Raw genomic sequence first — 22750 nt, 5'->3', positions numbered from 1 at the left:
TCACTGCTACATTTTCAGAAATAATTGATTCAATATTTCATCATTTGCTCAGGTTTATGATGATGTTCCAAGAGAGGACATCTACAGTCAGTAAATTAAGCATAATATTCCATAATCCAACAGCATGACATAAACCAATAGCTCATCCAGGAAATGCTTATCATAGAAGCTTTCGGGGGTAAACTACCAGTGGGCAAAAATAGACACAAACGTGCGTTATCAACAAAGATAACACACCTAAAAATATATACATTTCACACACAGCTTGTGTTCTCACAGAGATGAAGCAGGCTTTTTCGGCAACTTTTCACAGCACTATACTTCAAATCTATAGGAGTACTCGCTCACAAACCACACTAAGCTGCAAGCTGCAAAAGAATACATTCACACTGCACACCTGTTTTTGCACATTTCTTATAATCCTCCAGAATCCCCTCTATGTCATCTTCCTTACGTGCTTTCAATGCATTAGCACCTTACGCTGAAACCAGCTAGCCACGCCCAGCTGCCAGCCAGCACCACCACCGCAGCATCGTACCAAAGGGAAACAGTAGAAATCAAATCCCTTCTGATCACCATGGGGTAGGGAATGGCTAGGATCAAAACAACTGTTGGGATAATGCAGAAATATGCCTGCATACTATTAATTCATTTCTGGAATTATGCAACACACCCAGCACTGCCATCCAGCATATATGCACAACTGGAAAGGCACACACATCCAACGCCACGGACTATTCCAGCTTACTCTTCTCTTAGTGCAAGGTGAAATGACAAAATAATTATGGCCATAAGTGAGAATCCTTCCTCAAACAGCCAAAAAGAAAATGACACTGTCTCTTACAGTAAATCATTTTGCTGCTGCCCTTTTATTTAATACTCTTCTGCAGCACACATTTATCTCTACCCGAGCCAAGTGCGCTCATTGATTTCCTATGGTGTCTCCGCGAGAAGGTTCTACTTCCCCGATGATGAGCACAAAGGGTGGGTGACCCCACTCTCATTCCCATGCAAGCCATGCACTTTTACGTTTCCACCAGACCACATGAGCGTGCAAGGAGCTAGGAACTCTCGCTCATCTCACTGCAAGCTCTGCTCTAACTACTGACATTTAATATTGTTTTTCATTCTGTTTGAAACTACTTTTTTTTTTTTTTCTGAAGAGCAGCTTCTGATGTGTGAACCACTAAAAGGCATTAGATCACCATGGGCATGACTGCAACTTGTAATTTGTGCTTGGGTCTTTTGTGCTAAACTAATGACATGACATCTTACCCATTTAGTTTATGCACTTTCAGCTGACAATTTTTGTTGTTATAATGTGGGCGTTTTGCTTGAGGGCATGAGGAAAGTGTCGGCAGCCGATTTAAATTGCACTTATTTGCAGATGGAACTGGCATCAAAGAGAGCACAGTAGTAGTCTTCAGCTACTCGCCCCAGTTGAAGTAACTGGATTTACTGCTACCAAAACACATGAGCTAAGTAAGCCAATGGCTTTGCAGTCAATGCCTGGTACTGCTGCATAGGAAAGGCACGTTCTTCACCTCAGGCTCTCTGGTACACCAGGTGACTCGTCTCAAGCTCAGGGTGCAAGCTGCATTGGTCAACAGCACCCCCAAGCGGCCAGTTAAGGAAATGTTCGCAATGCCAGAAGAAACCATTGGCAATTAGCTGCTAGACTTAAGTACCACAATTTGGATACCGTGCAGCTTGTGCACAGAGAGAGAGAGGAAAACAAATGGCAATAACAGAGGGGCAAAGGATATAAATGCTGCAAAGCTGTCCAACCCCTGCGTGGACTAGCAGACCCTGAGCTGTGTCTTTTTGGAATGTGTGAGTGCCCCTGAAATCTATCTTGAATGAACATGATGAAAGAAATGGAACAGAAGCCCAGGGCAACCACTTTGCAAAATACAAAGAAAGTGCTGCAGAGAACTGTTAAAAATCTGTGATCGCAGAGAGCCAAGTACAATACTTACTTTAAATAGCAATCAGGGCACCGTTCTCAGAAGTGCTTCCCCTATTTTGTGAACCCTTGCAAACAGTGCCTTCAGATTCCACTTTACTTTAAAGCTATTCCAGCAGTTATTGAAAATTAAAGAACATGAGAGGAGGAGATACAAATGAGAAAAACATTGCAGCAGGCCAACCATGTGAAACCACTAGGACTTGTGCAGACCTGATAGTCTGAACATGAAATTAAGCCAAGAATGTAACCACAATGCACAATCCAATTTCAGACATACCAGAAAAAAAAAATACAGTAGAGCACCTTTTGTCTGGAATGGCTGGGGCCAGGTTTGTTCTGGATAATGGAAGTTCCAGGTAATGGGAGTTCTCTGATAAAAGAATTTTGGATAACAAGAGGTTTTTTCCCAGATAACGGAACATGTGAAGACAACCAATTTTCGGATAACAGAAGGTTTTCCAGATAATGGAGTAAGGGGTTTGAAGCCCATGATTACTTTTTGCTTAATGGGAGTTTTAGGATAAAGGGACTTCAGATATAAGATGCTCTACAGTATACACGATGACGCTTTAAGTCTCACTGTGACAGTCAGAAAGAATGGTAGATTTCTTTTCCCCTAGGCTCGGCTCTTCTTTGACACTGTCCTCATTAATCACTGCAAACCTGAATTAGAGACTGGCATGCAGAGTGAACTTTTGGTTGAGTACTTTAAACTGGAATTTTTCACAAGCAGTATTGAACAGTACGAAGGGGAAGGAACATTCAAGCCAAATACAAAAGCAACAAGAAATCACTTGAGCTCCCCTTGAATTGTCAGCATATAGGTGAAAAGCACACAATATGTTGCTTCAGTGACTAAAAACACAGTGTATCATATGAATTGTGAGAACTTTGAAAACACAGAATACAGTCCTGATGCCTTCGATCACATAGCACCCTTATTTGAGTATTCATTCCAAAATGCATCTTGAAGCACTTCTCCAAAAAAAACACTTTGATTAGCATTTCAATTGCATCTTTTAACAAGTGTGCCACATGTGGGGGGGGAGGGGCCGATGAGATTGTGTCATCCTCAGCGGTGACCTATAGTACCTCTACGGTAACGCCAGGCCTGGATGCGTGATATGTAAAGATATACACTAAGTCAGCCTTACCCTTTATGCATGTTCAACAGGGCCCGGAAAGAACATGAGCTTGCACATAAGAAATTCCAACAGAACATCCCAGAATGCGTACAGTTTTACAAGAGAACGCCCATAGTTTCAACTTCCAAGACAAGGGGAAGCCGGAGGAGAGGGTGCAGACTGACATGAAGACTAAGTCTACAACATTATTTAGGGAGAAAGTTAAAAGCCGTTAATAGGAAATAGTGGTCACAGCTTATCAAAATAAATCTGCTTCATCCATAATGGAAATAGTATGCTTTCTCCACATCACTGGTAAGACCACATCTGGAGTAGGGTGCCCAGTTCTGAAGGCCACCTCAACAGAAAGAATCTTAGAGGTGAAAGGTATTGCAAGCAGACAGCGACTACGATCAAATGCAAAGTCTGAGCCAGGGTTGGCCACTCCTTAATTTTTGTGGCTGAGATTAAGCATACATTATGAAAATATTATGATCACAGCCAAAGCAGGAGGATTAAACCTTCTGTTAATTAGAAAAAAAAAAAAAAGATAAAAGATACAAGAATACCAGCAGTACAGAGGAGCGCTACCAAAATCAAAGTGTTTTGCACAACAAGCCCTATGAGGTGAGATTTAAAAACGTAACTATGCATACCCTAGAAGACAGGGAGGGGGCAAGGGTGAAGGAGAATATGACTGTTTCTAAACAAATATTTTTCAGAGGAAAAGAAGTGCTAGAACAAGGGATCCCAATATAAGGCTGGACAGGGGGGTAAAATCTAGGGATGTGTTTTCATTTCAAATGACAATGTAGACGTCTGTATCTTTTCAGCTCATTTTTGAAATAAAAATGACAACAAAATCCACAAAATTTCAGGGGGTTTCATTTTTAGTGCACACTAATTCAAAACAGGACACACTAATTGAAATAGTGTATGCTATTCAGGCCAGTGCGCACTAATTTGATTTACTGTGCACTAAAAATGAAACAAATTTTAAAATGAAAATTATTCTAAATGAAACTAAAAAAAAAAAAGAAACAAAAATAAAAGAAAATTAAATATTTTGCCATGCACAACATAATACAAGGGTGGCCAACACTGGTCCTTCAAGAGCCATAAACAGACCTGGTTTTCAGAATATACACAATGGGGGTAATTTTCAAAGGAGTTACGCGCATAAATATAACTACTATTGTAGCAATTTTCAAAAGCCATTTACTCACGTAAAATGAACTTATGCGAATAAATCCTATGGACGATTCAATGGCATATATTGTAGCAATTTTCAAAAGCCCACTTACTCGAGTAAAGTGCATTTACATGCGTAAAACCCAGATTTACGCATGTAAATGCTTTTTAAAATCCGCCCCAATGAATATGCATAAGATAGATGTCCATGCACTGACTCCACTACATGCAGATATATCTCATACATATTCATTGTAGATATCCTGAAAACTAGACCTGTTTCTGACTCTTGAGGACCAGAGTTGGCCACCACTGATGTAGTAAAGTCAAAAGTACCATTAAGAAAATGACTGCTCAGAAAAGTGGTGGATTCCTGAAGCAGCATCCAAAGGGCCAGCAGTAAAGGCAAAAATGAGCATTAGAATTCAAGATGTCTTGGGACGGGCACAGAAGATCCACAACAGTAGAAAAATTAGTAAGCTCACAGAAAGGAGAACCAGGCAACTTAAAGAGAGCCTGGGGTCCATATCAGTTGTCATAATCTGTTTCTAATATCGGACCAGTTTGATGTCATCTGTGACACACCAACATGGCAGCTTCCCAAAAAAAAAACCTAGGGACGCTGCTTAGTGAACCCAGTAAACTTTCATACAGTTTTAGAGGGAGCTGAATATTATGGCTCCACAGGTTAACTTTTACTTGATGCAAAAGAAGTAGAAGATATTTATTCCAAAAGTTGACTTCATTGGCTTTTCCTAATTGTTTTTAGTGACAGACATTGTAATCCTGTCTCAAAGGTGAAGGAGGGGGAATCAAAACAGGTTTGTCTAAAAAGGAAGACATTTTCTGTGTAAGCTTTGGTTGAGCTGTTATTGATACTGTACAAAAGACTCCTTTTACATTCGGATATTAGATGTCCAAAGTGCATAGTATTGATCTGGGAATAAAGACCTTGATATATTTTTTAGCACAGCTTAACATCCCTTTTATAAGCACTTTAATCCACTACAAAGTTTAAACATAGGCAAAAAAAAAAAAAAGAAATTGGCTTTGGACAGCCTTGCTATCTGTAGAGAAACAAAGGTTTTTAAGTTTTTGGCAGTCATTCAGGTAGTAAAGCATGGCTGGGCTTCACCCTATTCATTGCATGCCAATCCTACCTCAAAGAGAAGATCGATAAAATAGTTTTTACTTTTAAAGCGGCAGCAGTACTAACAAGCATCTTCAAAGCATAACCTGGTTAATTTCTTGGTTCTATTCTTTGTCCTATGTCTTTTTTTTTTTTTTTTTGCATTTCTTCACTTTTTGTTAAATAAAAATGTGGAGAACCATTTATCATTTCCTCACTGTCTGCTTTTCAAAATCTATCTGTGCTGTACGCATGCTCTGTATGTATGTGGGCAATGTCTGCAAGGAGTTTCTGATGATGATGATCAGTGCAGCAGCACCCCTTGTTTGCTTCCATTCATAATAAAGGGACCATCTGTGTAGGAGGAAACTTAACACAGATATCTCCACTGGAATGACAGATAAATCAGAAAAGGGGAGGGATGGGATCTTAAAAGTTAGTCACATAGCAGTTAAGCAGATACAGTCTAAAGATAATATTTACCTAGTATTAATGCCATTCCATCTTTGGTTTGACATCACAAGCAATACCATACTGCCCAGTAATGATGTAACCTTCTGTTTGCACACCTTCTCCTCCCCATATCAGGCATATGTAAATTTGCTTGAGTGCTATATTTTTTAGCTGAAGAAATAAAACTAAAAATAGATTGGGGGTATCGCTAAACTATCTTATTCTCTTTCCCTCATACATTCAACATGGGTCTCTCAGCTATAATTTGCGACTACAAGACATCACCTGCAGGTTTTGTCAGCAGTTCTTTCCAGTTTTCATTGCAATTAAACCTGTGATTAAAAAAAAAAAAAAATCTGAGAGAAACCTTCTCTGCCGCTGTTCCTGTGTCTTTTTATAGACATTATTACAGAACATGGCAACTTTCGCAAAGGGAGGGGGCGGGACTTGAACTGAAGTGCTGTGGGGTTTTCCGCTTTGGCTCCCACCTAAGTGTGAAATGAGGTCTTTCTGCTGCCGAGTGCGCACGAGAGGGCTAAAGACGCCGGAGAGCCCCGCCCCCCACCGAGCGCCTTCTGCACGTGCAGCCCCGGCCCGCCACCTAGCGCGGCACCTCGACCTCAATTACTGCAACTATCTTCGGGCTTCGTCTGGCAGGAAGGTTAATGACTTCAGACGATTAAAAGGAAAACAAAGACGCCACTGCATCTCCCCAGTCAGCTTGGGTGGCTTAAGACAATTGTTGGATGCCTAAAAATAAGCCGAAAGGAGGTGCACAAATAGTACTGTGCATTTAAAGTACTGAGGATGTGCGACGCTCCGGACCGGCTTATAATTAATTGTTAGCGTGTCAAGCAGCTCGCGCTACGTGCGAGAAGTGGTCCCGAAATAGAATGTACCGAGCCTGAAGGCTGGATCTCCAATCTCTTGCCCACAAGGGGCTTCCGGCGGAGTCATAAAGCGCACCTGGCCACCATTTTTTTGAGACTCTTAATGCGTGCATAGGAGTTCATTTGTTGGAAGCGTCTCCTGACGAAGACATTATTTGCCGAAACATCGGCCCTGTCGGGCTTTTTCACGGGCGCACCTCGGCAAAATCCATTCAAAAAGGTTTTTAAACTCAGTTCTTATAGGGCAAAGAGAAGTCATTTTTTGAATGCATCTTTTGGCCTGGTTCGGTCATTCACAGTATGATACAAGAATAACTTCTTTGCCCTTGTTTTGGGTTATTATTCACACTTACTTTGTTTTTTTTTTTTTTGGTAAAAGCTTTTGCGGACAAGGGTGGTAAATGATGAGAACTGGGAGTGCTCCTTATGATTCTGTCTGAAGTCCATTGTGGGCATGAGATTGGGGATTAAGACTTCAGGCACTCTACATTATATTTCGACACCACGTATCTTACATGGGACGAGCTGATTGCCATACTAACACTTCTAAGTTGATCTTGGCTGATGTGTTGTGAATCTCGAGTAGTTGATATGAATATACAGTAATTGTTTGTACCTTTTGGTTACATTCGTAGAGTGGGGTAACAGCTTGCTCCTTAGTACTGGCGGTACAACACATAATAAAAACTAAGACATCTGTTCTTGCTAATGATGAGGTAGTGCTTGCCCCCCGTCTGTAACAGTTGGGAGAGAAACACAGCAGGAAAGGCAAGAAGCGTGGGCAATCACGCCTTCCAAGCCAACGCTGAGCAATTTGCGTTTCCTTCTCCCGCCGACCCAGTGTTTAGGAAGTTTCTTAAAGGCAAGTCAGTTGTGAAGGGTCCCGGCAGAGAGCCTTGCCGGCTGCTGGGCGGGAGCTCGTCTTCCTCTGCCTTTATATATTATTAACTCGGACTTCTGCTGCGTGCGGTTTGCTGATCGCTGCCCGCGATGCGTGTAACCTTAAACTGGCAACTGTCTAGTTTGGGGATTTCGGTTTCCAGGAGACGGGGACTCTGGTGCACGGTTTTCCATGAGCTCAGCACGGTTCTATCAGCCCAGCGACGAGGCGATCACACGCTCTAAAACGGGCGATTTCCGCCTAGGGTCAAGCAAAAAAAAAAAATCTCGTGCTCCGGCATGACATTAGGGGCGAATTCATCAAGCGTCGACAAGCCACCCGCTCCCCATGCCCTGGCCGCCGGCTACTGTGAACCCCACAAGAGCACTGCTCCACCTGCCACCGAGAGCTATCCATCCCCACACTTCAACTTTTTTTTCTCCCAAACAATAGTTTGATGCTTTGATTCTTTTTTTTTTTTTTTAACTTTACTCATGGATGCTTTGTATACTTTCACAGAAAATTAAAAAAAAAAAAAAACCAGCAGCAGGGATAGCGGGCTGCGATGGTTTATTTAATTAAAGCGATTTCAGGCTCCTAGACCTCTTTGCATGATGAGGTATGATTTATGTGTTGCTCGTTTCCATCCACTCAGGACCCCTATCTCTGCAGTTTTCCCTTCAAATGCACACTCATTCGCCTCAAATCGTCATCAAACTTACGATGGAAATCAAGGAAGAAGGAAGACTACATTGCAAGATGTGCAAATAAGACGAGTCACGTTTTGCAAAACAGACGCCTTGCAGTGCGAACAGGACAGAAATATTATTCCCAAAAAAGAACCGCTCCTTCGGCAGAAGTGGCAGGTGGAAGGGATGGGGGCAGGGGGAGCAGCCGGCAAATCGTGCACTTCTCAAAGGTTTCGCTTGAGTTGCCCGCCTTGTTGTGCCTGGAGTTGTTCAGGTAACGCAGAATGCAAGATCGCACACAGCATAGTCTTATCATACCCCCAAGAAAAACAAATGCAAACGCCAAACCCAAAAAATAATAATGGAGAAAGGAAAGAAATGCAAACATTTTACCAAACTTAAAATCTCTTTTCTTTCCCCCCAACCCGTCTGAACGTTATATTTTGCAAGAAACGGCAAACGACTTGTAAGCCCGATGGAGCCGAGTGGGTGTCAGGAGCAGATCAGGCGGCATCCCGACCACCTCTTACCTGGCCGAAGGCGGTATCCCAGGAGGAGGTGCAATTGTAAAAGAAGGAAGAGAAGAAGGCATCTTCGGAGAGCCCGCAGCTGGCCATCCTCTCTTAGAAAAAGAAAAGGCAAAGGAGCCGAAGCCCTGGTTTCTTCTTTTCCTTTCCAACGGCGGCAGTAGTGAGAGAGCGGATGGCTGGCGCTGCCTGTGCTGCTCGGTGCTGTGTGTGTGTCTCTCTCTTCGTGGAGCTGCGAGCAGGCACAGTGCAGAGGAGCGCGCCCGCGAGTGTGTGTGCGCGAGAGCCGCTTGCACGGTGCAGTCGGAGTCACGTGCGCTCTCCCGCCGCCGCCGCTTGACCAGGGAGGCACCAGCGCCACCCTTCGCCCCAGGCACTGGGGGGCAGCCGGGAGGCACTGACGGCAGAAAGCCCTGCACCATCTGGGTTCCAGCGATTGCCCTCAGCCTCATATTTTTCCTAGCCCTGGGCAACAAGTGCTCCTTCCCATGCCCCAACCAAGATTGGTCCTTGGCCCATGCCCCAATCGAGACTGGGCCTCGGAGGCCAACAGTAGTCGTTTCCTGTTCCTTCAAAATTCATTATGTTCCTGTCACTTTATTGCCTAAGATAAGATGGGCCCTGATATTCCATAATGACTTTTGCCATTACAAGGTACAGGCAGGAGGAAACCTCCAGAGCCTTAGTCAGCAGTGCCTTTCTGCCCTCGAGCTCCCCCACCCCCAAAATAAAAATTATCATTGATCAGATGTTGTACCCATTACAGATAAGAGGTGGCATCAGAAGTAGCAGTTGCATCCTTGTGGAACCATTTTTAGCCAGTATGTGAACAAGCAGAATATACGTGATTTAAATAAATAGATAAATAAATAAGTAAATAAACAAGTAGCCTAGTGGTAAGAGCAGCGGGCTACACCTACGGAAACCAGGGTTTAAATCCCACCGTTGCTCCTTGTGACCTTGGGCAAGTCACTTTACCCTCCATTGCCTCAGGTACAAAATTAGATTGTAAGCCCTGTGGGGATAGGGAAATACCTACAGTACCTGAATGCAATCCACTTTCAAGTGCCAGAAAGCAGAATATAAAATCTAAATTAAAAAACTTCTGGTTGCCCAAATGAAGTGGTTTTTGGGCCAAATGCACTAAACTATGCTAACATCAGTTATTAATGCATGTAACTGCGCTGTTTATCAGACACACTAACAGCAGATATTAATAATATGGAATGACTGTTCCACAACTGCAAAAGTACACACATACCAGTAGATGTTTCGATGTTTCTATGTGTACATAAGAACTAATTGCAAAAAAATAACTACACCTTGCATTAATTCATCTACAAAGTAGTTTACACATGTAATTTTTCACTGCACTAGTAGGAAATCAGCTATTTTACATAGTTTTGCATTTCATTACCTGATTTCATGTTAAAAACTATGGCAATTAGTTTACAGCATGTGTGTTAATAGAGCTGCTAACGCACATAAAGTAGCTTTCACACCTTAATAACACTTTTAACAGGTATTAATCATTTGAGATAGCCTTACACTTTAGTACATTGGCCCCTCAGTGTTTAAGTGAGAAAATACCAGAGATCACATGAGCCAGCAGAGGAGGCAGATGTGGGTGCCTTAGCTCCAGGCCTCTCTCTCCTATCCAGCCTCATCCTCTGCACAATCTCGCCAATTTCTAAAATTCCTTCATCATCAGAATCTTTGACGCATTGTGAGAATCAATAACCACTAAATTATGGCAACTCGTACAATCAGGATAGACAAAGAGAAGGAGCGCGAAAAACCTCAAGGTTAGGATCCGCCATCGTCCCCTGAAACCCAGTCGACGGGGAATGCATCAGCAGGGCTCGACCTTGAACATATCAAAACGGCGGTGACTGCCGCGATAGGGCCAGAGTTAAAGGCCATCGCGGAACAACTTGCCGAACTTAAGCAGACCCTTACTGGATATGAATCCAGGTTCACCGAGGTAGAAGCCCGAGTGTCGGAGGTGCAGGACAACCTCATGGTGGCGCGGCGGGATATTGCGACGCTCCAGGCCTCGATGGCACAGCAGGTACAGCGGGTCGAGGACCTGGAGAACCGGTCCCGCCGCTCAAATATCCGCTTGATTGGCCTGCCGGAGAATGTCAGGGATCCGGAGTTGCCGGCGATTTTAGAAAAATGGCTGTCGAAGCAACTAAACTTACCGACCAGCAATGGGCCATTGCAGGTAGAACGAGCTCACCGATTAGGTCAGCAGCAGTCTGATACATCTAGGCCGCGGCCCGTCATAGCAAAGCTGCTGAATTACGCTCATAAAATAGACATACTCCGGGCGCTTCGGGGTGGACACACTTTAACTTATGATGGACAAAAAATTCTACTGTTCCAGGATTTCTCGGCAGGAGTCTCTGCTCAACGCCGCGTGATGGCCCCCCCATTGTTCACAATTGATAAACCTGGGCCTCCGGGCAACACTTATCTATCCAGCTCAGCTGCGAGTAGCAACGACTGGGGGGGGGGGGGGGGGGGGTGAAATGGCTAGATACCCCGGAAGCGGCTCAAGTTTTCGTTGCGGAGTGCGGGATCGGGCGCTTCTTAAACTTCTTGTGCTTCTCCCAAGGAGCGGGGGAAATTATTTCTTCAGAATACCTTCTCCTATGGATTGATACTTTTGGGATTGTATTTGTGCATGCCACGCTTATTTTAATGAACTTTCTACTTCTCTGCTACCAAACCTACATGAGAGGTCATAGATAATTTTCAGCAGTAAACGTCTGGCGTGGGGCTAGGACCTATTCGAGGGTTTTTTCTTGCTGTTTGTTTATTGTGGTTTGCGACGGATCTATCGCCGTTCAACTGCATGCCACAAGTTATCGGCAATACCTAGCTTTCGTACATACTCAGATTCAGAGCCGTTGGAGCAGATGCCCCCTCTCCTCCCGATTTGGGGGCCTGTTGTGCTATTTCAAATGTTGCAGAACACTATCGACCAGGTTATTGGTGGCATCAGAGAGAGCTATGGGCCTTGTTCTAAACTGGGGAATACAATATACTAGTCTACTCACCCCTATGGCCTGAGTATTTTTAACACACACATTAACCAGCTAACCATCTGGTGGGACAGTTGCGGGGTTCAGCAGGAGGACTTTGGTTCATCACAGAGATTGCTTGCATACATACCGCTATCTTTCTACCAGCATACTGCTAATTATGTTCTCGACTCTCACGAACATGTGGAAGTTTCACGACCAGTTAGTCTCAAATTTTGCATGCAAATAACTGTTTGTGGGGGTTCCCCATGAAGATGAGGGGGAGAGGGGAGACAATGATTGAATACTCTGCAGAGATTGATTCTCTATGTTGTTGTTGGCTTAGCTAAATCCTGTGCTCATTTGTTGGGCGATAACACCAATCGTTTGTTCGGTTATATCGTATGTGGTTTTCTTACTATACTGTCTGGCGAAGACGTTTTCTAGTTACATGTTTAACTTGATTTATCATCATTATCTGGGGGTTGGGGCTGGATGGGGGGAGAGGGTGGGTGGGGAGGGTTGTGCCTAATAGCTGTGTGGGCAGGGGCTTCATGATCTCCTCTTATCCTTTGGGGGAGGCATGGGGGAAGCTAGGGAGGACACATTGCAAAAGGGTAGGGGGGTAGGGGAGCAGGGGCAACAGGGTAGGGGGAGTAGAGTAGTCTCCTCGATGTGGCCTTTCAGGCTTTTCATTTACTTTATGCTGGTTCAATATAGTTTTTCTTATCTCAGATGTTCCCAACTTCAAGTCTGGACCCCGGCTGGGAGGGCTCAGACTCATCAACTGGTGAAATATCGGCTTGGCATGTTGGGGTCTCCTAGATGTCTCTAGTAATCTTACTCGTATAGTTTCTTGGAATGTATGTGGCATTCATTCACCTGTAAAACGTACCAAAATTCTAACTCATTTAAAACGGAAAGGTGCAGCTGTTGGCTTTTTACAAGAAACACATCTCTCTGATCGTGAACATTCTAAGTTAAATAAGTACTGGGTAGGCAGTGTCTCATATGCTTTGGCAAATACACGCTCTGCAGGAGTGGCGATCCTGTTTCATAAAAATTTGCCGGTTCAAGTGTATAGGGAAATCAAGGATCCAGAGGGGCACTTTATTATTGTAATTATTGTACTGTATCACAAGACGGTGGTCTTTTGCAATCTTTATGCTCCAAATACATTTAATGCACAATATTTTCAGACAATTTACAGACATTTACTCCCGTATTTGACAGATATCATCATAGTTGGGGGCGACTTCAATACCATTCGAGACCCCCAGGTTGACGCATCACAGTCCAGACGCCGTGAGCCAGGGATGGGAAAGGGGCCCACATTGTTGGAAAATGCATTGCATCTAGTTGATGCCTGGCGCACTCTTCATCCAGGAGAAAGAGAGTTTTCTCATATTTCTAGGGCGCATGCTACATATGCTCGCTTGGATTATTTTCTCATTAGTGGCCATGTGTTTCACACGGTGAGTGAGGCAGGCATTGAAAACATTGTAATTTCCGATCATGCACCTGTGTGGCTGGATTTACAACTTGCATCCCCGGGTAGGGGTGATGGGATATGGCGCTTTCCCTACTATCTAGCGGAAGATCAGGCGTTCCAGGACTATTTATGAGAATGGTGGTCCGATAATGAGACTCTTAATCAGGAACATAAAGACAATCCCACCTTGTATTGGTACAAAGCAAAGGCAGTACTACAGGGGGATATCATTTCTTATGTGGCGCATAGGCGTAAAGTCTTAAATAAACAAGTTCTTCAGCTTACGGAGCAACTGCAACGGGCGAAACTCCACCTTCTCCGCCATAACACTGGCCCTTTGCGAGACCAATATCACTCCATACAGTGTACTCTTAATACGGTTCTACATAACCGAGCAAAAAAAAGCATACTTTATTATCAATTTAAACTACACCAATATAGTGATAAAGCCGGGAAATTGATGTCCCATCTGATTCGATCCTCTCGGGGAGCCCGATATGTCCATGGCCTGAAAAACACAACAGGACAGGTTGAAACTCATACACGAACCATTTTGCAACTTTTTCGAGAATACTATACGAGTCTCTATAAAGCAGAAAGTTGTCCAGAGGACCATTGCACTAGGTTTTGCGATTCCTTAGCTATCCCTCGGAACAACTACAGGCTCTTAATGCTCCTTTTTCAGCTGCTGAAATTAAATTGGGCATTTCTTCTTCCAAAAGATTGAAAGCTCCAGGCCCAGATGGGTTCTCAGCAGAATTCTATTGTTGTGTGCTAGATAAAGTTTGCGAACCACTGGGGGCCTTATTCTTAGATCTTATTGTGACGGGTAGTTTCCCACCACGGATGAATCATGCCCATATTACTCTTATCCCAAAGCAAGGGAAAGACTCACAAACACCTGAGTCGTTTTGGCCAATTTCCTTACTAAATTATGACCAGAAACTGTTAGCTAAAATCTTAGCCGATCATCTGGCACTGGTTTTGACGTCATTGGTTGGCCAACACCAAGTGGGTTTTGTGCGTAAACGGTATGTTCTTTCTAACATTAGACGGGTGCTTACTGCCATGGAAATGTGTCTGTATACTCAAACCCCCTATCTTCCTATCAGTTTCGATGCAGAAAAAGCGTTTGATAGGGTGGAATAGCCATATTTATTTTATATATTACGGCGTATGGGATTTGGTGGGTTCTTTTTTGAGGCCGTTCAGTTGCTCTATACGGCTCCCCAAGCCACTATTGTGGTTAATGGTGAGCGGTCTTCTTCTTTTCCTATTTTGCGGGGCACACGTCAAGGTTGTCCTCTCTTCCCGTTACTTTTTCTGCTACAGTTAGAGCCCGTTCTTCTGGCAATCCAGAGGGAACCTGGCATCTGGGGAATCAGTTTTCAAAATACGATATTTAAATGCGCTGCTTATGCAGATGACCTAATGGTGTTTCTCACAAACCCATATGCCTCTTTCTCTCCTCTATTGGAATTAATAGACAATTTTGGCCACTTTTCCGGCTTTCGGCTGAATAGGGGTAAATCGGCGGCGCTGGCTTTTCCTAACGCCCTACGAGAGAGATGGCGTGGTTCTTTCCCTTACAGTGGGCGGACAATTCGATTCGATACTTGGGGATTAATCTTCCCGCGGATTTGGTGTTGCTTGATCATCTCATGCGCCGCTTTCTTTGGAGAGGAGGGAAAGCGCGGCTACCTTTGGATTGGCTAAAGGAGAGGTGGGGTGCAGGTGGATTGGGAGTGCCTAATATGCAGTCATATAATTTGGCCAGCAGAATGCACTGCTCTCCAGTTAGAAATTGTTAATCTATCCCTTTTTTTCTAACAACCTTGTTCCACATTCCCTGTTGTAATGTAACTTTTCACTTTCAGTGTTAACTGGTTACCCCCTAGTTTATTGTAAACCGGTACGATAAGACCTAGTCTTGAGCATCGGTATATTAAAAGAATTTAAATAAATAAATAAAATAAATCCCACTCAGGTCTATCATCTAAATATACTTCCACTATTACAACAGACCCAGGATATGCTACAACGGTGGCGATCCCTCCCCTTATTACTGAGCGGTAGGGTACATTTATATAAAATGGTGGTGCTACCGAAGTGGCTCTATCTCATCCAGAACTTACCGCTTCAGCTTAAGCGCAAGGATTTGGTGTTGCTTGATCATCTCATGCGCCGCTTTCTTTGGAGAGGAGGGAAAGCGCGATTACCTTTGGATTGGCTACAGAAGAGGTGGGGTGCAGGTGGATTGGGAGTGCCTAATATGCAGTTATATAATTTGGCCAGCAGTATGCGTATCATTAGAGATTGGATATTGGGCAAGGCTACGTTTACCCCTATGGAAGCTGATCAGGCATTATCTGCCCCAATTTCCCTTACATATTTTCTGGAGGTGGAACAGGCCAGACTGCCGGCCTTTTTTGCTCAGTCTATCAATATTCACCTGACACAACAGGCCTGGATCCTTCTCACTAAGAGATTGCAGATACCCCAAGTGTGTGCTTATTTATTGCCAGTGGTTGGTAATCCTGAGTTCACCCCAGGCTCCCAACACCAAGCTTTTCGGACTTGGCAGACCCTGGGTATTACTTATTTAGGCCAAATATCCCACCAGGATGGACGACCATTCTCCTTGGCGGAATTGTGTGAGACCTATGAATTGGGTAAAGCTGCTACCTTTCCTTATCTTCAAATTGTTCATTATTTGAAATCCATTTCACCAGCTTTTTTACAATGTCGCACATTCCAGAAACTTGAAGAGGCATTGCGCTTATCAGGTAACAAAGTGCCGTCCTTATCCTACTATTATAGACATCTACGGACAGAGAGGCGAATAGATATTTTTGAAACACTGACCGATCGGACTGGAGATGGTGATTTTGTAGTGACTGCATCCATGATTCGTATCTGTTATGGGGGGGTGACCAGGATCTAGTGTAATAGCTATTATTGAGAATTGCAATATAAATTTTTGGGATGGGCCTACATTTCCCCACAGATGGCATTTCGACAACAATTTGCTGTCTCTGCATTTTGTACTCGATGTCCGGGAATCATAGGCACTTTGGCTCACGCTTTTTGGTCTTGCCTTGCTATTCGGGGGTTTTGGATGCATATTGCAAAATATTTGGCTAGGGTCCTGGGAATATCCATACCAATTGTTACTTCTTGGCTATTATTTGGCTATATTCCCACTGTGCGGCTTCGAGATCCTGGTACACCCCTATTTATTCAAAAAGCGTGTTTAGTTGGGAAGAGAGTCATATTGATGGGTTGGCGAGAGGTGGATCCACCCTCCTTTTGGGTGTGGAGAAATCTCTTCTATACACTAATGCATATGGAGGCTCTTTCTTCTCAATGATCTCCTCCTCGGAGGACACAGTTCTAGCAATATGGGAACCATACATCCAATCGCTTCCGCATAAGGCACAGAGCAGAATACTGAATGCCTGACTTTTCTGGGTTGATCATCTAACCAGCAATCAACTGGACAGCTTATTTCATGGAGGACTGAAAGACTATATTATTACTCTTATAAGGAACTCAGGGGTGGGAGGGGAGGGGAGGGGAGGGGGTGGGAGGAGGGTGGGTGGGTGGGGGATTTGTTGGTTTGCTTGTTCCTTTCTGTATTGGCTGGGAGAGGTTGCAGATACCACCGACTCCTAGATGTTTGTAATTGTGTAAAATCAATAAAAATTGATTAAACATACGTGAGAAAATACCTTTACTGTATTGGAAACAGATGAGACTCTAGAAATGAAATGTGAAGTGGTATGAAAGTTGAGGAGGGCTACCTACTGTACACAAAAACTCAAAGGTGTTATCAAAAAATTCCAAATAGAAAACTCCTGCTTGAGGATTCTGTTATCAAATGTATTAACTTGTGGACATGTATTGAAGGCTTTAATAAGGTTAAAAGTCTACTCGGGCTAAGAGGAGGCAGACCCTGATTCTTATTGACATTTCATTATTGAATTTTATATCAAGATATTGGTCAAGATGTTGCAGATGAAGCTTGCAAGTATTATCCCCCCAACTAGTTAAGGTAGATAAGATCGGCTTTGTCAAAGGTAATTTTTCAACTGATAACACAAGTAGGGCATTTCATATCATTTCTTTCGTCTGGGGGTGTAAGACCCAGAGTTTTCTAGTGGCATTAGAGACTAAAAAAGTCTTCAGTAGGCTGCACAGGTCCTTTCTCTTTGCAGTACTTCGCACTTTCAACTTGGAAACAGTTTTTGTGGGTTGGATTATGACTTTATATACGCACCCTATGGCAAGGGTGCTGACTAATGGTTCATTATCTAGAACATTCCAAGTTCGACAGGGTAATAGGCAGGAATGTCCACTTTCCCCATTACTGTTTGACCTGTCTATAGAGGTCTTAGCACAGGTGATTTGATGTGCTGCAGAGATAGCTGGTTTCTTGTTTAAAATATCCTTGTACACTGATGATGTGTTTTATATATCACTGAGCTTAAGAAATTGGCACACAGAGTCTTAACTGTACTCGAGGAATATGGTAAGGTGTAGGGATTTAAGGTTAATTATCAAAAATTTGAGCTGTTCTTTCTTGAAGGAGCCACAGAACAATCGTTGCCAAAGTGCATCAGGCACTTCCAGATGGACAAAGAGGACTTCAAACATCTGGAAAATGTTCGCCCCCAAAGAATGGTCTGATATCTACAAGACAAATGATACCCTGGTGTTTACCAAGATCCTTGAGGGACTGCGAAATTGGTCAAGGCTGATGATTAAATGGGTGGTGTTGCACCCCTGCCCGCGGTACCCGCGGACAGGGCCTTACCTCCGCTGCCCCTCACAGCTCGGAGCCGCTGCTGCCTTCATGGCTGGAGCCGCTGGCGATCAGGCCTCATGCGGCCTGGAAGCCGCTGCTGCTATTTCGAGTCTGCCTGCCCCTGGACGCCGCTTCCCTCGTGGGCAGGAGGCCGCCCTCGAGGTTCTTCGCGGCTGGGTGCCACCTCCAGCCCTGCCCTCTGACCTGGCAGGGACGCCGCAGACATCGCCTGCCTCTGGGCCCTCATCCTATGTGGTTAGAACGCCGCCGACACGGCCTGCTTCCTCCTGCTCTGCAGGGCCGCTCTCCAGGGTCCTGCAGCCTGCCTCTAGCCTTCCTTAGGTACGGGGCCGCGCCTCTCTCCTCCTTTTAAAGGGCTAGCAACAGGAAGTGGCTGCAGCCCCACCGACTGTCAGTCTCCGCCCTCTTCCTGGGTCTGCACTATAAGAGGGCCTCGCTCCATTCCTTCGTTGTCTTTGCATCTTTCCAGATGCTCCTGAAGACTTCTCTTCAGTATGATGTCTGTTCCATGTCCTGATGCCCGGGACTCTTCAGCCTGATGCCTGTTCCATGTCCTGATGTCTATACTCTGTGAGTCCATTCCAAGATGTCCGTGAGTCCATTCCAAGATGTCCGTGAGACCATTCCTGAGAGATGTCCGTGAGTCTATTCCAAGATGTCCGTGAGTCCATTCCTGAGAGATATCCGTGAGTCCATTCCTGAGAGACGCCCATGACTCCATTCCAGAGAGACATCCATGAATCCATTCCAGTATTGTCCAAGTCCCTTGATGTTCCAAGTCCCCTTGATGTCCCATGTTCCATCATGTATCTGGTTCCTGTCTTCTGCTCCTTGTCCCCTGCTTCTTCTGATTGGTCTTCTTGCTTGACCTTGGACTGAAACTTGTCTCTGCTTGTACTCTGTCTGTCTTTACCACTGTTTGGAATACAACTCCACTTGTATGCTGCCTGCCTCAACTACTGCCTGGACTATGACTCTGCAAGTATGCTTCCCATCTCATGCCCCAGCCTGACCCTACTCTTGCACATGGTCACCTGTCCTGATCTTGGCTCAGTCTGACTTCACCTCCTCCTCAAGCTGGCCTGCATGTTTTCTTATCTACAGAGTTCCACCATCACAGAGGCCCACACCTAAGGCCAGCCAGTCCCGGTACCTGAGGTCTCAACCTAAAGGGAACGTGGGCTGGTATTGGTGAAGCTCCAGTTGGGCCTCTGCTCCAGCCAGCTCTGCCTGCCGATTGTGGGGATCTGCAGGGCTCCTCCCTGCAGGTTTCACTAACTCCACATTGGCCCAAGAGTTCACTCCCGCAACAGATTGCTGAGACCATGGACCCGGTGGAGCCAGCTGCCCTTCAGGCCATTCTGGGTTTGGCCCACAAGATCCAGGAACAGCAGCATTTCCTGGAGGTGTTAGCAGCCTCTATTGAATGTCTCAACTGTTGCCTTGACTCCCTGGCAACTATAATGGCCCTGACACCACCAGTGGCTGTTCCATCTGTTCCTGCAGTAGCGAGTCATCCCATGATTCCCTTGCCTGCTCCTCCTCAATACACCAGGGACCCGAAGAAGTGTCGGGGCTTCATCAATCAGTGGTAAATGAACTTTTTCCTCCAATCGGAACAAGGATTCAGATAAGACAATATTCATCCTTTCTCTCCTTGATGACAAGGCCCTTGCATGGGCTTCGGCCCTGTGGGAACAGGCTGACCCAATCCTCTGTGACCTCCAGTAATTCATCTCAGTGTTTAAAATCGTCTTTGATGAACCTGACCACTTGGCAACATCTGGCACTGATCTCCTCCACCTACGCCAAGGGTCTCAACCCCTCTTGGATTACGCGATAGAGTTCCAAACTCTGGCTACCGAACTCTAATGGGGAGAGTCCTGTCTATGTACACTCCTTTTGTGGATTACAAACTGGTTAAAACACAGGAAAAAGAGAGTAGGATTAAATGGTTAATTTTCTCAGTGGAAAAGGATAAACAGTGGAGTGCCTCAGGGATCTGTACTTGGACCGGTGCTTTTCAATATATTTATAATGATCTGGAAAGGAATATGATGAGTGAGGTAATCAAATTTACAAAATTATTCAGGGTAGTTAAATCACAAGTGGTTTGTGATAAATTGCAGGAGGACCTTGCAAGACTGAAAAATTGGGCATCCAAATGGCAGATGAAATTTAATGTGGACAAGTGCAAGGTGATGCATATAGGGAAAAATAACCCATGCTGTAATTACACAATGTTAGGCTCCATACTAGGAGCTACCAATTACCCAGGTTGAGAGTCCATCAAGTTAGGTTGAGAGAACATTGTGCAAATCTTATCTTTGTGTGAGTTTCCTCACTCTGAAGGTCATCAAATCTTCACAAGAGTGCACTGTTCTGTTCATATGTCTCACTCTGCATGTAAAAGTGGCCCCTAACCCCTACACTACAACCTAAACCTCACCTCGAGTTACTAGGTGGTCCTCCTATAGAGGTATAATACCTAACTACTAGAAGGGCCTTATAGCTAGTCAGTCTCTCTCCACCCCCCCCCCCCCCCCCCCCCCCCCCCCCCGATAAATAGGCTATTACCATAAAACATGCCCCTATCGCATGCAATAGTTTGATTAATCTAGCCCAATGCTAGGAATTATTAGGAAGTGAATGGTGAATAAAACGGAAAATGTCATAATGCCTCTGTATCACTCCATGGTAAGACCACACCTTGAGTACTGTGTACAATTTTGGTTGCCGCATCTCAAAAAAGATAGTTACATTGGAGAAGGTATAGAGAAGGGCAATAAAAATGATAAAGGAGATGGAACTGCTCCCCTATGAGGAAAGGCTAAAGAGGTTAGGGCTGCTCAGCTTGGAGAAGAGATGGCTGAGAGAGGATATGATAGAGGTCTATAAAATCAAGAGAGGTCTAGAACAGGTAAATGTGAATTAGCTATTTACTCTTTCAAATAACAGAAGGACTAAGGGGTACTCCATGAAGTTAGCAAATAGCACATTTAAAACAAATCAAAGAAATTTCTTTTTCACTCAATGTACAATTAAACTCTTGAATTTATTGCCAGAGGATGTGGCTAGGGAAGTTAGTATAGCTGGATTTAAAAAATGTTTGGAAAATTTCTTGGAAGAGAAGTCCATTTACGCTATTAATCAAGTTGACTTAAGGAATAGCCACTACTATTACTGGCATTATGTTGAGCGCCCCGTCTGCACCTGGCCCGCTCATGGGCCTGCTCACCTCACTAACTCCTCTGCAGGTCATGGGTTGGCCTCCCCAGCGGCAGCCGCGAGCACCCCCAGGCCTCGGTGTCCCGTGGCGGTGGTCGCCAGGCCTTCCACTGCGCACCAGGCCTCATGCCGGAGTTTGGCATCCTCAGTGGTGTTAGCCATGCCCCTACACACGCACGCACATGCGCGCGGACCGCCCGGCCTCTTGTAGGGCTAGGGGTGGGTCCTAGCTCCGCAGCGCGCCCTGATTTAATGTATGATATAAGGAAGTCCCTGCCTGCACTTCCTTGCCTTGGCAATCGAGTCGGCACTGTAAGTGTACTAGTTTGCCTCCGCGTTTACAGTCTTGTTCCAGTCTTGTTCCAGCCTTGTTCCAGTGTCCTACTGTTCCAGCGTCCTTCTGTTCCAGCATCCTCCTGTTCCAGCGTCCTTCTGTTCCAGTGTCTGTCTATCCTGTCTCCCCAGGTAGTACCCTCAGACTGTCTCTCTGGTACTGACCTCGGCCTGCTCCTTGACCATTCTGCTCGCTGCCTGGATCTTGACCTCTGCCTGCCTTGTGACTTCATCTGACTTCTGGATCCTGACCCCTGCTTCGTTGACTACTCCTCGGACTGATCCTCGGATTCTGACCCCAGCTGCCATTGACCACGTCTCCTGATTCTAAGTTTGTCCATTGCCTTATCATCGCCTACACTGTACTGGTCTTCCTTGGTTCTCCAGACCTACAGCCTAGTGACCGACTGCGCTCCCTTGCTGTTCGTGGGCATGCCTCTCTACTACCTCTTCGGGAGACCCTGCGAGTCCCACCTAAGTCCAAGCAGCCCGAGTCCCTACGGGCTCCACCCGGGGGGACCGCGAGCTTCCAGTGGTGAAGCTCATCCTAGCCTCTGTCTCCTCCTGTGCTCCGTCCCCTGGGGGCAGGTGCTTCCTGGTCCCTACCAGGGAGCTGTTCTACACTGCTCCTGGACAAGGGTCCACCACCAAGCACAACACATTAGTAGCATGGGATCTACTTAATGTTTGGGTACTTGCCAGGTACTTGTAACCTGGATTGGCCACTGTTAGAAACAGGATACTGGACTTCATGGACACTTGATCTGACCCAGTATGGCAACATCTTATGTTCTTATGTTCCTAGAGAGGTTGTCTTCCCAAATAAAAGACGAACTCCCGGAATCCTTAGAGGCTCTTATTGACCTAGTAGGCAGAATCAACCATCGCCTTCAGGAATGAACCAGGGAGCTCCGACCACTGCAAAGGATCCTTACAGTGACTCCTCACTCCAACAGCCTCCATCTCTGCCTGCCGCACATCCTCTTGC

At 45.1% G+C, this 22750-nt stretch overlaps 1 protein-coding gene across 2 annotated transcripts in view; it reads right to left on the bottom strand.

Moving 5' to 3' along the window:
* The window catches only part of PPARGC1A (PPARG coactivator 1 alpha), a 1526193-nt gene extending 1517116 nt beyond the window's left edge, over positions 1-9077 (bottom strand). For both annotated transcript variants that reach the window (XM_029590158.1, XM_029590166.1), the window contains exon 1: positions 8856-9077. In XM_029590158.1, the coding sequence (XP_029446018.1) occupies positions 8856-8942 (87 nt within the window). In that variant the 5' untranslated portion in view covers positions 8943-9077. The remainder of the gene's footprint in view (positions 1-8855) is intronic.
* Positions 9078-22750: the final 13673 nt, after the last annotated feature.

The sequence above is a fragment of the Rhinatrema bivittatum genome, chromosome 1, assembly GCF_901001135.1.
Source record: "Rhinatrema bivittatum chromosome 1, aRhiBiv1.1, whole genome shotgun sequence".
NCBI lineage: Eukaryota > Metazoa > Chordata > Amphibia > Gymnophiona > Rhinatrematidae > Rhinatrema > Rhinatrema bivittatum.
The sequence above is the reverse complement of the archived record's forward strand: the minus strand, read 5'-3'. Positions and strand labels throughout refer to the sequence as shown.